Here is a 14,376-nt window from a genome sequence, read left to right as displayed (position 1 = left end):
AGAATCATGAGCCATCTGCCATTATCCTGTGGTTTGTTTTAAAAGCTACATCATTACCAAGTCACCCTAAGACCCTCTTTCAGTTACAGACTAACAATCATATTCCAATAATTAGTCTATCATCAAGCTCTTTCCTGTATCACTAACCTGTTTACAAAACTGCTCATGTTTTGCCAGAAAGCAAATTGGCAAGTGTTGAGTTGCAAGCTGCTGCAGAATAATACTTAGTTTTAAAGGTTGTTTGGTATTTTATTACTTATACCCTTCTGTCAGGCTGATGGGAGGAACTGGGCTGATTGTACCTTGTGAAAGGGAACATGAGGCTTTGACATTGTACTTCCCTGTAAACCTTTATTTCAGCTGTTATGCTGACAGGAACACCCCAGATCAATAAATAACTTAGGCCGTTGAAACAAACAAACAAAAAAAGATGTGTGTGTGTGTTTGGGGAGGTGAACCAGTGTGAAAAGACTGAGCTGATACTGAAATAAATTCTTAGGTGCACATGCTCAGAGGCACCTTTCCCCTTAAGTTTAAGTGTATGCTTGCCCCTCTTAGCCATTACTTTGCACCTTGCTTTCACTGGTGGGCACTGAAGTTCCAGTTAAAATTTAAACAGTGAGAAAGGAGATTGTACAAATTTGTAATGTGCCCACCTCTCCTTTGGCCCTGTTGTTGTTGTTGTTGTTGTTGTTGTATGCCTTAAAGTCATTACTGACTTATGGCGACCCTGAGGCAAAATTATTATGGAGGTTTAATGGCAAGATTTGTTAAGAGGAGGTTTGCCATTGCATTCCCTTGAGGCTGAGAACTCATGACTTGCACAGAGTCACCCAGTGGGTTTCTGTGGCTGAGCAGGGATTTGAACCCTGTTCTCCAGAGTCCAAAACTCTGACATTCAAACCACTACACCATGCTCATTCTTTCCTTGAGCCCTTACTATGCAATAGAAGAGGCTTGTGTTAGTCCTCTCTTTACATCCCCCCCCTTTCTGCCTAAAAGGAGGAAAAGCTGTTCATGAGCTAATGTTTGAAGTAGAATCAGGTCCCAGTCTTGGACCAAGGAATGAGATGTGCCTTCACGCTAGTGAAGAGACAGTAACACCAGATCCTGTCCTTACCATCTATCCAGTTGGTAGGAGACTCTAACCAACTTGCTGACCTGTAACAAAACTATCAATATTTTTATTCAGACCAAATAATTTCGCTTTCTAAACAGTTGAAATGTGTATAATTTGATTTATTTGTATTTGGTGTAGAAGTATTGCTGTGATACTATGTAATCATCTGGTGTAATTTGGCCTAATTAGACTCTGCTTAGTGATTTGGGATGCCTATCAAGGACTGTTATGTTAGCGAGAAACATAGTGAGTTAAAAGCTAATGCGGTGACCTCATCTCTATTCATTAAGCTCTGGAGTATACACTGCACTAGAGACAGATGGTTAAAACTGTATCACTCCATTTAATACTGCAAGTTAATCTGCTTTAATTTGGATACTAAATCCATATGGCAATTTTGATTACAGTGAGGAAAGTATATGCAGCAAAATGTTTGTATGGTTTGTCACTCTTGCATGCTTGCAGGCATGTCTCATTTTTGTCGAAACAGAATCCTTCTTTTTTTGGTGGTCTCTGAAGTGATTTCCCTGTGTGAAAATTGGCAGGGCATCCAGGTAATTTATTAGCCAAGGTCCTGCATAAAACATATATACATTTGTGCCGATCACATTGTTGAGGCAGCTCCTCTTGCTACTTAAATGAATCATTAAACGAGCATACAGCGACTGGCTCTTTAATATTAGAGCTGTGTTCATCTACAATAGGTGTCACTGTGCTGCCGGTCCAATCGTTCTTTGTGACTTCAGCCATTGGCTTAGAATGTGGCTTGTCTGACTCCCATCTGCAGGGCTCTAACACCTCCTGTGCTCCGACCCATTCAGCACACAACTTGAGCCAGCCGACAAACAGGCAGCAGTGTCAGCATCACATCCTCTCTGCTTGCCACAGCGGCTTCAGGTGATTCAGCCTGCAGCCGTTTAGGGAAAGCTCTCGCAAGCAAATGAAACGGGAAATCATGATGGGGAGGAGTTTAACTGATGAAGTCCTGGATCAAACTTAAAAAGCAAACATCTTATCCAGCACACTAAGGGGGGGAAAAAGGTCACCTTGTCTTGCTAGGAAAGAAGCACAATCTCAGTTTTGCTGCTCTTTTGTTTAGTACCTCCTGCTCTCTCTGTTTATCTAGTTAGGCTATCTGATTACACAGACAAGGATACTCATGGTAGATGACAAGGGAAAGAACATGAAATGTCTCACCTTCTTCTTGATGCTTCCAGAGACAGTTAAGAACAGATCCAAGAAAAGCTCTAAGAAGGTAAACAGTAGCAGCAGCAGCACCACCAGCAGCAGTAGCAGCAGCAGTGGAAGCAAGTTACCCCCAGTTTGCTATGAAATCATTACCTTGAAGACTAAAAAGAAGAAGAAGATGGCTGCTGATATTTTCCCCCGAAAGAAGCCGGCTAACAGTAACACGACTGCTGTCCAGCAGTACCACCAGCAAAACATCAATAACAACAACATTATCCCAGCTCCCAACTGGCAGGGGCTGTATCCCACCATCCGAGAAAGGTAAGGAAGTTGCGGTTTCTTTATTGCATTTGCAAGTTCACAAGCCATGTGTAACAAAGTGTTTGTTTATTGTAGCATCTTTTCTCATTCATTAGTGTTGAAAAGAAGGGACTGTTTCCCTTTTCAGTTGTTTGGAGGCAATGAAAAAAACTGCCAGCTGGCTTTTAACTATTTGCTGTCCCAAAGGCACATTCTTGGTGTATTATTTCTATTTGTTTAGACTGAATTTAGCATTTTTACTTTTACAAAAGTTATTCCCAAGTTCTCATGAAGTATTTCAAAAAGCACTGCCAGACTATACTTAATGCATTGCTGTAAATATTTATCTGGAAGTAAGGCCCATTGAATGCAGCAGGGCTTTCTTTTGAGTAGATAATATATTGGATTTCACAGTTGGTCCTTTAAAACCAATTCTTTGTTTTTATTGCTTGGCTGCTATTGAAACATTGCAAAGTCTTAAGGAGCTGAATTACAAGGATTTGTTACAGGGAACCTGACGCTGAGCACTCTGATTAACATATTGCCTCTGTTTGTAGAAATGCAGTGATGTTCAACAATGACTTGATGGCAGATGTTCATTTTGTGGTTGGGCCACCAGGTGGGACTCAGCGATTGCCAGGACACAAAGTAAGCAACAGCTGCATTACCAAATCTGACATGGGACAAGAGAGGGAAACATCTACTGTCACTAGCATAACTTAATGTGGGAGGTCTGGATTCTGGAAGTGACAGAGTTATAGAAGCTCTTAAGCATGCATGATGTGTCTTAACAGATTCTCCTCTCATTTGAGATTTTTTTACTGTGATAGACTATTGTGCCTTCCAACATATGGTTTTATTGATTCATTACATTATTTTATCCTTCCTCTAACTCGTTCAGGAATCCCTCCCCCTTTAAGTCTTCACAACAACCTTTTGAAGTAGGCAAGATAGTGACTTATCCAAAGTCATCCCTTGACTGGGGTGTTGAACCCAGGATTCCCTGTCATACCTTAAACTCTATAGCACATTGGCCATCAGTGTGGATAGGGCTACATTAAGGTAACAAACAGTATATTCTAGTTATTAAGGTTTTCTAAAGGAGAAAGGAAAGTTTTGCAATTCCTCTTAGCACTTTTTCCTGTAAAAAAATAAGAGTGAAAAGGGAAGACATTTCATGTTTTTTGGTTTTTCATTATTGCCTTCATAGCCTCATTTTTAACGCTCACACTGTGACTCTAGCATTTCTGGTCCTCTTTTGGCAATGAGGTTTGTTCTAAAGTATGAAATAATATTTCCTTTTTGAACAGTATGTCTTAGCCGTGGGAAGCTCTGTATTCCACGCAATGTTTTATGGAGAGCTTGCTGAGGACAAAGATGAAATCCGTATACCAGATGTGGAGCCTGCTGCTTTCCTCGCTATGCTGAAGTAAGCATCCTTCTTCAGTGCTGGAGTTGGATTTTTTTCCTCTGCTCTCGTAGTGTCATAGTTTTAAAGTTAGGCATTATAAATCAAGACACAGAAACCCAGTTATTGCTCAGAAATATAGTGCACACATTTATGTATTAATTATTTAAACACTTTGTATTTGCATCTTCCGCCTCCCCCAGTTGTTTGCATATTAAACTAATGTCTCCTGCTGTCAGGTTTGGGGAAACTAATTATTAATACAAAGCATGGGATTAGAATAAGAAGGAGCTTTAAAGTTTGGTGATAAGGAGAGATTCCAGATTGCTGTTTTACTACACATGCATTTGTGCTATCCCTTTTTAAAAGTATATATTAATCTCTCTTTCTGTTCCCTTTGACACAGTTATCAGTAATACAGTAAACTTGTCAAATGTAGCCACTGATGACATCTTTTTGCATAGACTGGATGTGTTTTAAACTATTAAAAATAATTTCTGTACATGCAGTGGCTTCCATTTCCCACATGGAACGGAAGAGAGCACAAGCAGTATTTTTGTCTGATCCATCACTCCATCTGGCTCGCTCCTCTTCCATGATGAGTGGGATGTAAAGAAAAGCAAGTTGCTTCCCTACTGTGCTGTCCATAAACTCAGGGTCTAAACTGGAAAGTGCCTGTGAACACATCTCTAATTTCTTATGCATAAAGACTTATGGGTTGCTTCTGTGAGGTACATTACTGTTTCTTGGCATTTGCTCATATTTGCTAAGAATCATTTCAGCATGCCATTGGAATTCTTTTACACCCTACTTTGGCTAACTCAGGAGTGGGAATCGGGGGTCCCTTCAGAGGTTAGACTGCAGCTCCTAGCATTTTTTCAACATTGGCTGTGCCAGCTAGGTCTGATGGGATTTGTGATCCAAGAGCACCTATGATTCCCAACTCTCTAATGTTTTGAGCTGGTTGTTTCTGTAACTCTGTAACTTTTTCATATGATGATGAATGATGCTGGGAGCTGCATTTAGTGCACAAATATGTGAAGGTCAGCTAAGGTGTTAATAGGAACTAGCTGATGACACATAACATCCCAAAAAGATACAATTGTCTCACTGCTCATGGCTAAATGTGTTAGAAATCTCAATGTGATTGGTCTGTTTAAATATCTTAGTAATTAAATACAGTTAGTTCTTGATGAAAAAAGTAACTTCTCAGCAAGGTACTCTTCAGATTACAAGCACCAGCAGCACTTTAAGCAGCACCTTAACATGTTACATTTTTTGTCATATAGTCATTATAATCTCAGAAAAAATGATTTTCTGCTTCATACAGCTCAGTAGTACAAAGTGGCTCTCTTGCTAAATACAGTTACTAGGGCACATACACAAATAGGAACCATTTTGATAGATTTTGAAGAGCACTTAACTTTCATTGATTTCAATAGGTCCTTGATTTCAGTAGACTTAGGTGTGCTCAGCTGTGTACTTGATTGCACTCTAGGTGTGTAGTGTACAAACACCTGAACCTCCGCATAGTTGGGTAGGTTCTATTCACCTTAATTTGGACTGTCTCCTGTCAAAATATACTAGCAATAGAACATCATAAACCTCATAGCTGGATAGGTATGTATTGGCGTTGTAATAAATGTAGAATGGCTACTTTTACACATAATACTCAAGTCAAACTTTAATGTCATAAGAATGAGCTGCAACAAATCTCACACTCAAACACTGCCTTCCTTCTCTTCCAGCATAACTGTGAGGAGTAAATTCAAAGTTTCCACTTCTGCTTTAGATTAACTGATGTTTGTTGTGATATCTGACCTGAGACAAACAGCAGTTATTCTTAACTAATGGAAGCAAGCCATAATTTATTAAACTGGTTTCTTTTTATTGGTAATGGTTAAGTATAACCACAGTTTAAGATTAGGATGTAACACTAAACTGACTCATCTAAAATGAAAAAAGAAGTTCCTACTCACCTTCTCATAGTTGCACTGGGGGAGAAGAATGGAGGATGTTTTTTTAAATCCTTCTTCCATGAGGAAAAGCTCTTTTCTGATGCTGGTATTTCTTGACACAGGGGAATCATGAAAGCAGAACAGAGGAAGGATTTTCCTGTGGACAGCAGCAGGAAGAAAATATTAAATTAATAATTATCTTGCTCCCACAGTTGATATTACATATTTTTTAAAACATTTCACATTGGTCTACATTGGCCCCTACTTGATAACTTTGTGCATCATATCTGGAGCTATCCACAGATGCAGGGGAGCACCTCTACTATATCCTATACCCTCCCCCCCAAACATGGAATATCAGTGATTAGGATTTCTATTTTACCATTTTTGCATCTCTTTTTTAAAAAAATTGTTTACTTTATGAATCTGAAAAGCCCTTGGATGACAGATGCAGTTGAAACATTTGGTATTTTATTTTTATTTTTTAAAAATAATTAAACTATTTTTATTTTGCCATATAAGATTATATATAAGCCATCAGAGCAATGTATAAGTAAACCCAATATTAAAAAGTTAAAACAATTTTAAACAATAAAAATAATTTAAATAGACTAAAAAAATATTTAACAAGTTAACATAGGCTCAAAAGTATAAAATAGTTCAGAACCATGTGCAAAGTAATTTGGAGTAAATTGCTTAGGCCAAAGGCTTTAATAATCCTCCAGACTTGGCTCTTAAATAAAATCAGTGTTGGTGCCAGTCAGGCCTCCAAGGGGTGTGTGTTCCAAAACTGGATGTCATGGCTAGCAAGGCTCTCTACCATCCTCCTCACAGTGTATTGACTTCACTGCTGGGACACAAAAGAGACCCCCCCCAACACCATGCAGACATCAGTCCTCAAGAAGATACATAGGGAAAGGTACTCCCTCAGGTATGGAGATCCCAATCCACTGAGAGCTTTAAATGTCACAACAAACACTTGGAATTCAGGCAGAAGTATATTGGCAGTCATTGCAGTTCTCTTAATACTGGCATCATATGATATCTGTAGGCCATTGTAGTCATTTTATAAACCTTAACATTCATAAACATTATTTTTTAAATAAAAACTTAAAATCAGCATTTGCAAAAGCTTTGCAAAAATCAGCATCAAAGCTTTGCAGATCAATTGAAAATATTGTGCCACTTCCCCTCCCCCATCACAACCATTAAGTGGCTTTTAAATTATTGTGTGACTGTTTTCATTCTTGTTCCCCTTACTGAATTAGTAGTGCTTAAACAGGTTCATTTTATGCAAGTTTCAAAACCATTTTGTCCTGTCCTTTCCACAATTATACTTGTTGGAAGTGAATCCAATTTTCACAGTAATCTTCAAATTCTGTATAAAAAGAAAGTTCTGAATGCCTGCATCATGGTTACATTGAACATTGAGGATGAGTTATACCCTGACTGTCCAAATCTAAGACCTGAGCATTTGAAAGAGAGGCATTTTCTCCTTTTTGGCATGGCCCAGTCAATCCATTGTACTTTCTATTCATCATCATGATTCACTGGACCTTGGAGATGAGGGGAAGTTAAGCACCAAAAATTCAGGGTGCAACAAACAATAGTCTGACAGCTTTCCCTGAGAGAATGCGCTATAATATATCTCATAAACCTGGTACAGACAATTATGTAGCATTTTCTCTAGAGCACTTTGAATTCACTAGGAGTGGGAACCAGCCAGTAGCTTGATAGTTTTAGTAGCTCTTGTGGTAGTCAGGGAAAGGAGAACCTTGCTGGATTAGACAGACAAGTACATATAATCCACCAGCAGTGGCAGGCATGATTCATGCCACCATCACAATACAGACACCTAACAACTACTCCCACAGACCCCATGACAAATACACTCCATCACCACCCCTCTCTTGTCATGCCCAGTGTTTCCAGGTTTTATTGACCCTTTCCCGCCACTGCAAAAGAGAACTTAGACGCGTTATAGACCGCCCAGAAGGGGTGGTCTCGCGCCGCCGCCGGTTGCAGCATCCGGGAACCGCAGCAGCCAAACGGTGCAGTTCCTGGATGCTGCAAAGAAGGAGCGCGATTTTTGTGCTCCTTCCTGCGGCCCGGAAGAGACGCCGCAAGTGCCAAAGCGCGCACTCGCAGCGTCACTTCCGCTGTGTGACGTGCGGACGCAGAGCGTCCGCTACGTCAAAATGGCAGCACCCATCTGTATGTGGCACTGCCATTTTGACATAGTCATTACGCGCAAGGGGCAAGGCGCGTCAGGAAGCGCTGCCCCTCGTGCGTGATGATGGCGCCTCATGGGCCCGTCTGTAACGCGCCTTAGTTTTTTTCCCCTCAAGGACTCCTTCCAGCATTACCAAGGGATTTTATTAAATTAAGCAGTAGTCCCAGCAGGTAACTAATTCAGAAGTGAAGAGGCACCTCTGTTTTTACCCAAGGACATTCCAGTACCCAGAAGCAGCTCAAAGGGGCATACCTCCCACCCCTATTCTTCAAATATGACAAGCTTTCAACATCCAGCAAAAATGCCAGGATGAATGTTTGCAATTTATTCCCAGAAGGTCACTCTACAACGGCAGATAGATCCTTGCCTATTTAATTCTCTGGTTCTCAAAGTTGGCACACAACACTTCAGCTGTAAACCATGTATACACCACTATATACTCAGATGTGTCTGTACACCCCAATCCATTGTATAGCTGGAGAAAAATGAAGTTATCATTCAGCTGGGTCCAAACCATGACATTTATCCCCATCCCTGCCCCTTTAGATTTAATTTGTCTGCCTTTGCAAAGCTAAAGAGGAGAAACTGGAGATAATATTTTCAAGGAGGAATTAGATAGGGAAAAGGAGCCTGTGAGCAGCAAGGTGGAGGAAGGAGGGTGAGGTCTAGAAAAACATCAGAGAAAAAACTTAGCTTAGGTAACAGGTCCCTCCCCCCCAGCCTTATCTTAGTCACTTGGCCAGGTCAGAGTGTGGAACAGGATTATCAAGCTAAGATGATGGGTTCAGATACAACAATAAACCATGGTTTAAGTCAAGTCAAGAATTGTAATCCAGCTTCAAACCATAGTTTAAACTCTTGGTTTGTTAACCTGAATCATGCATTATTACCTGGTTGACCAAATTTGGATATGCAAACAAACCACAGTTTTAGCAAACAGATCTGGTTGGTGCAAACTAGGCTAATGTGTTAAAATATTATTGGTTGAAAATAAAATATTAAAAAATTACTTTCTACTACTGATTTGTATCTTTTGTTTATTAAATTTCCATTTAGCTCACATTTCCTTCACTATCCTCATAGACATATATAGTGGGGTTTTGATCACATCACTGAAACTGTTTAAAAATAGATATTTAATGTATTTTTAAAATCTCCCTACAAATTAAGGATTTGATACAAATTGTCTCATTATACCTGGGATTTCTACTTTCTGTACCATTGAAAAGCATGTGTGTGTTTCTGTTTGTTATGTCCTAAAATTTCAGACCTGAACAGTAGTGTTATATGTGTGTCTTCTGTTACAGATACATATATTGTGATGAAATTGACTTGGCTGCTGATACTGTTCTGGCAACTCTTTATGCTGCCAAGAAGTACATCGTTCCTCACCTCGCCCGAGCATGCGTTAACTTCCTAGAGACGAGCCTAAGTGCAAAAAATGCTTGTGTGCTTCTCTCCCAGAGCTGCTTATTTGAGGAACCAGACCTGACCGAGCGATGTTGGGAAGTGATTGATGCCCAGGCAGAGCTGGCTTTGAAATCTGAAGGGTTCTGTGACATTGATTTTCAAACACTTGAAAGCATTCTCCAAAGGGAGACCCTGAATGCCAAAGAGATTGTGGTTTTTGAAGCTGCTCTTAGTTGGGCTGAAGTAGAGTGTCAACGGCAAGAATTGCCTTCCAGCATAGAAAACAAACGTAAAGTCCTTGGGAAGGCACTTTATCTCATTCGCATCCCTACGATGGCTCTTGATGACTTTGCAAATGGTGCTGCTCAGTCAGGTATTCTGACCCTCAATGAAACAAATGACATTTTCCTTTGGTACACAGCTGCTAAGAAACCAGAGCTGCAGTTTGTGAGCACTGCCCGGAAGGGCCTCGTTCCACAGCGTTGCCATCGCTTTCAGTCTTGTGCCTACCGCAGCAACCAGTGGCGCTACAGAGGTCGTTGTGACAGCATACAGTTTGCAGTTGACAAGCGAGTTTTCATTGCTGGGTTTGGGCTCTATGGCTCTAGCTGTGGATCAGCAGAATACAGTGCAAAAATTGAACTCAAACGGCAAGGTGTGATTCTAGGACAAAATCTAAGCAAATATTTCTCAGATGGATCTAGCAACACTTTCCCAGTGTGGTTTGAGTATCCAGTGCAGATTGAACCAGATACCTTTTACACAGCGAGTGTAATTCTGGATGGTAATGAACTCAGCTATTTTGGACAGGAAGGGATGACAGAAGTTCAGTGTGGCAAAGTAACTGTACAATTCCAGTGCTCTTCAGACAGTACCAATGGCACTGGAGTTCAGGGAGGGCAGATTCCAGAACTCATCTTTTATGCCTGAAAGAAGATGGGTTTCTGAACAAGGAGAGTGCGAGTCTATGATTTGTATATCTGGTTCAAACCTATTTGATGCTTAGCTTGTCATCTGCAGGTATGATGTGATCAGTACAGGTAATATGTTCCTGCATTTGATGGTGTAACATAATCTGCACTTTTATAGCCTAAATATATTGTTCTTTTATTGGAAATTCCCAAGAGATAAAAATAAGCTAGCAAATTAAAGGCCATAGTTTCCCAACCTTATCATAGGTGGGATGGCCTTAGGAATAGAAGAGCAAATAGATGCCCTCGTGTGTCAAAGGCTCTTCAACTTCTAACTTGTTACTTTCCGCTGTTCTTTTGATTTATGTTTTTGTTCCCTCCATATGGAAGGCTTTCAGGCATTTTAAGGTTAAAGGTAGTTTCGGCCTGCTGTTTCTTATGGTGCTATCTCTGGACTCAAGTTGGCTTGAAAGTCTTCCAGATGGACTTATAAAAGGTCCTCCTGCATATGCTACTTTGACGTTGGAGAAGTCTATTCAATGAGAGGACCTACTTCTTTCCACGCAACTGGATCAAGAGGTGAAGTGTTGAGTAATATGGAAGATAGGATTAACACTTGACCATCCTGTAAATTGATTATTTTTGTAAATGGCATCAACAAAAAAACCTACCACTTCAGGTAGCAAAGTGGCTGTTTGCTCCAATATAATTCTCTAAAGCTATTTCCCAAGCACACTTTGAAAAGTCTGGGAATAGTGTCATCCATACTTTAGCCACTTGCCTGGTATTGCACTATTTAATGCTTGGAAAAGTTACTTTTGGAATGAACCCCGACTCTCAGAATCCCCCAACCTGCATAACCAGTTCTGGGAGCTGTATTTCCCAAAGAGTGGCTTCTCCAAGCTCTGGCACTGATGTGTTGAAATAAGTGGAGTTTACAGCATTACAGTGCCTCAGTAACAGTAGCTCCTCTCCTTTGATAAAGAGTGTTTCCCTATTTAATCAAGTTCAGCAGGCATTACATTTGTTGAGTTTTATGGATCCAGGTCCAGTCCCTTTCCCATTAAATCAGACAATCTAACAAAATTCAGATAATGATATCCTCCTCCTTTTCTTTTTCTTTTTCTTTTTCTTTTTGGGGTGGCTTTTACTTTCCCATTGGTAGTTTGGAAACTTTAGTATGAGATTTATTTTCCCATCTGAGTATATATATATTTTTAAAAATTGACATGCTTGCAGAATTATATTGCTATAAATTGGTATGGAATGTATTAGCTCTCTGGTGGCATTTTCTTTTTCCTTTTAACTCAAACCTGAATATTAATTCCACCCAAATTAAATTAACAAATTGAGTGGTTAAAAGAGAAATAAGTAGGTTCCACTTCTTCATATCTGGATAAGTACCCAAACCTAGACATAATATAGTTAACAATATGTTCACCCAAGTTTTTTTGTTTTTTTGAGGGAGGAGTAGATACTCCAGTGTTCTACAATATAAGTCTCCCCCCCCCCATTATTATATATCTGTGGGATCTGACAGTAACATGGATGGTATTACTGCTGTTTATATGTTTATTTTCAACTGCTGGATACTGCTTTTTAGCCCACCTGTAAATGTACAGCCTAGAATACCTATTAAGATGATTCTCTGAAACACTTTCATTTACCCATTTATAAACTACAGTTTATAGGTAGGTTTTGGATTTATTATTATTATTATTTTGGTGTGATTATAATGAAATTGGTACTAAGCAGCATTGCCTGAAGGAAAAAAAATGAAAATTTGCAGTTTATATTTTGCAGTCTTCATTCAGATCTGAAATTCATTTTTTCATTGTCCAGAAGTACATTTGTTAAATTGGTTGTCAGGTTTCCTGTAGAACCGTCTGCATTCTTAACAGGAAGGGGCTGTAAGCTGCCTGGCAGTAGAATAAATAAAGAAAAGGAAAGTAGTATGACTGGATGATACAGAGCAATTCAATTTCGGAGGAGGGGGGGAGGCACACTTTCATAAAGGTAAGTCATAACTCTTTCTGATAGGAAGTTGCTCACAGTCACATTCCAAAGCTAATTTGTTCCAATTTTCTGTTTGCAAAGGGGAGTTACAGTTTCCCTCCTCCTGCCACCATTTTAGGTTGAGAACAAAGTAGTTTCATAGTTAAGCAAGCATGAATCTTCTTGTCATATTGTTCATGGTTTTAGTGGGCACCCTAACATGCAATTTAATCATTAGGCTAATTATTAAAATTGAGGATTTCTCCCACATACATGTTTAGTTGATATCTGCCTAGAGTCTTTCAAACTAAATAATTTTACCTGCTGGAATCCAGGCTGCTAGTAGGTCTTTAAGTGCCATTAAGTATCAGCAGTGTCCAAAATATGGTTTGGAATTGCCACTTAAATTGGACATGAGAAACCTTAACATTGAAACCAGCCATTTGTCATACACCTAGAATGCAAAGCAAAGCAAGGTGTGTGCTGTACTTCAGGAACAAATGTTATTCTTACCTTTTTAATTATTTCAAATAATTATATATATATACACACACACACACACACACACACACACACACACACACACACACACACACATATATATATACAATGTTTAAGCAATGTAAATACTCCCAGAACTTATAGGATGGAGTGATATTCATGCAACCTCCAGATATTATTGGACTACAACTTCCAGCATTCTAGACCATTGGCTATGCTGGCTAGGACAGCTGGGAATGGCAGTCCAACAATATCTGGAGGGCTACACAATATTGCCTTTGATGTGGGAGTTAACTTTTCAAATAGATGAAAACGATTACATATAGCAGCTAAGAGCCACTGTGGCTCAACTATTAAGATTCAGACTAGCAAGTACTGTATCAATGTTGCTACTCAGCCATTAATTTTAAGGTTAGTTTGGGGCACCTGGGCTCTCTCATCCAAACGTTCCTCACAGTGCAGCTGTGAGGAAGAAAATAGGTGGGCTGTGGATACCACCCTGAGTTCCTTGGAGCAAGGACAGGATAAAAATGTAATGCATCTCTGCTAAAAGGTCCTTAGGAAAAAAAAGCTCCTGCCTTCAAGGTTTGCCTCAAACTATATATTCAGAACCCCCAGTTGCATTGTTTGAGGAAAGAAACATTGCCATTTTTGCCTTTTATCAAATATATACAAGTCAGGTTCCAGACTTTGGTCACAGGGCACACCTGATGCCCTGTACCCTCTTGGCCTCTAGATGGCATATGGACACTGCTCCTTTGACTTGTGCCCATTGAAACCCAGTGTTGTCTTGATATCTGTGTGGAGCACCTTATGTTGCTTTTGTATGTGAATGGCTGCCATTTTTCCCCATGGGAACTGAACTGGAGGTAGTCAGGAGCTTGGCTGAGAAGAGGAGCACATTAGGTCCAGCCTCCCTTTATTCAGGGATACAGAGATGGACGGCATCCTCTCTCAGCCCCCGTCCTCTTATTCATCATAATGTCAGGGTTTTTGCCACTTTAAGCCTGGAAGCAGAAGTGAAAGTCACAGAACACATTTATACTAAGCTGTGAATAAATATTTAGACTTACCATTGTGAGCAGATCTTGGGTGTTAGTACAATAAGAAATTAAATGCCTTTTTTTAACTGTGCATTTCAATAGGCCACCACTTTTATGACCCATGTATAATGCCAGCAAAACAGAAATGTATTATCAGATGTTTAAAATGGTAACTCATTACTATTAAAGTAAAATGTAAAAACTCAGCAAGAAATTAGTTACTTCCGGGAAGAGAAAAATAGACATAGAGAGTTCTGAGAGCTATGCCACTGAACCACTCAAGATGATCAAGAGGCCTGGAGTTGCCTA

General features: G+C 39.8%; 1 protein-coding gene across 2 annotated transcripts; it reads left to right on the top strand.

Moving 5' to 3' along the window:
* Positions 1 to 1,520: 1,520 nt before the first annotated feature.
* Positions 1,521 to 13,064, top strand: BTBD3 (BTB domain containing 3). Of its 2 annotated transcripts, XM_042477694.1 has the most exons (5): positions 1,527 to 2,017; positions 2,338 to 2,629; positions 3,166 to 3,256; positions 3,919 to 4,037; positions 9,515 to 13,064. In XM_042477694.1, exons 2-5 carry the CDS (start codon positions 2,487 to 2,489, stop codon positions 10,545 to 10,547), a joined length of 1,386 nt encoding a protein of 461 aa, XP_042333628.1. In that variant the 5' UTR covers positions 1,527 to 2,017; positions 2,338 to 2,486; the 3' UTR covers positions 10,548 to 13,064. The 2 variants fall into 2 exon arrangements, with proteins under 2 accessions (XP_042333627.1, XP_042333628.1); XM_042477693.1 differs by having other exon boundaries at positions 1,521 to 2,629.
* Positions 13,065 to 14,376: the final 1,312 nt, after the last annotated feature.

Source organism: Sceloporus undulatus, chromosome 1 (assembly GCF_019175285.1).
Source record: "Sceloporus undulatus isolate JIND9_A2432 ecotype Alabama chromosome 1, SceUnd_v1.1, whole genome shotgun sequence".
In the NCBI taxonomy this organism is placed as follows: Eukaryota; Metazoa; Chordata; class Lepidosauria; order Squamata; family Phrynosomatidae; genus Sceloporus; species Sceloporus undulatus.
This window is presented reverse-complemented; position numbering and strand designations above follow the sequence as displayed.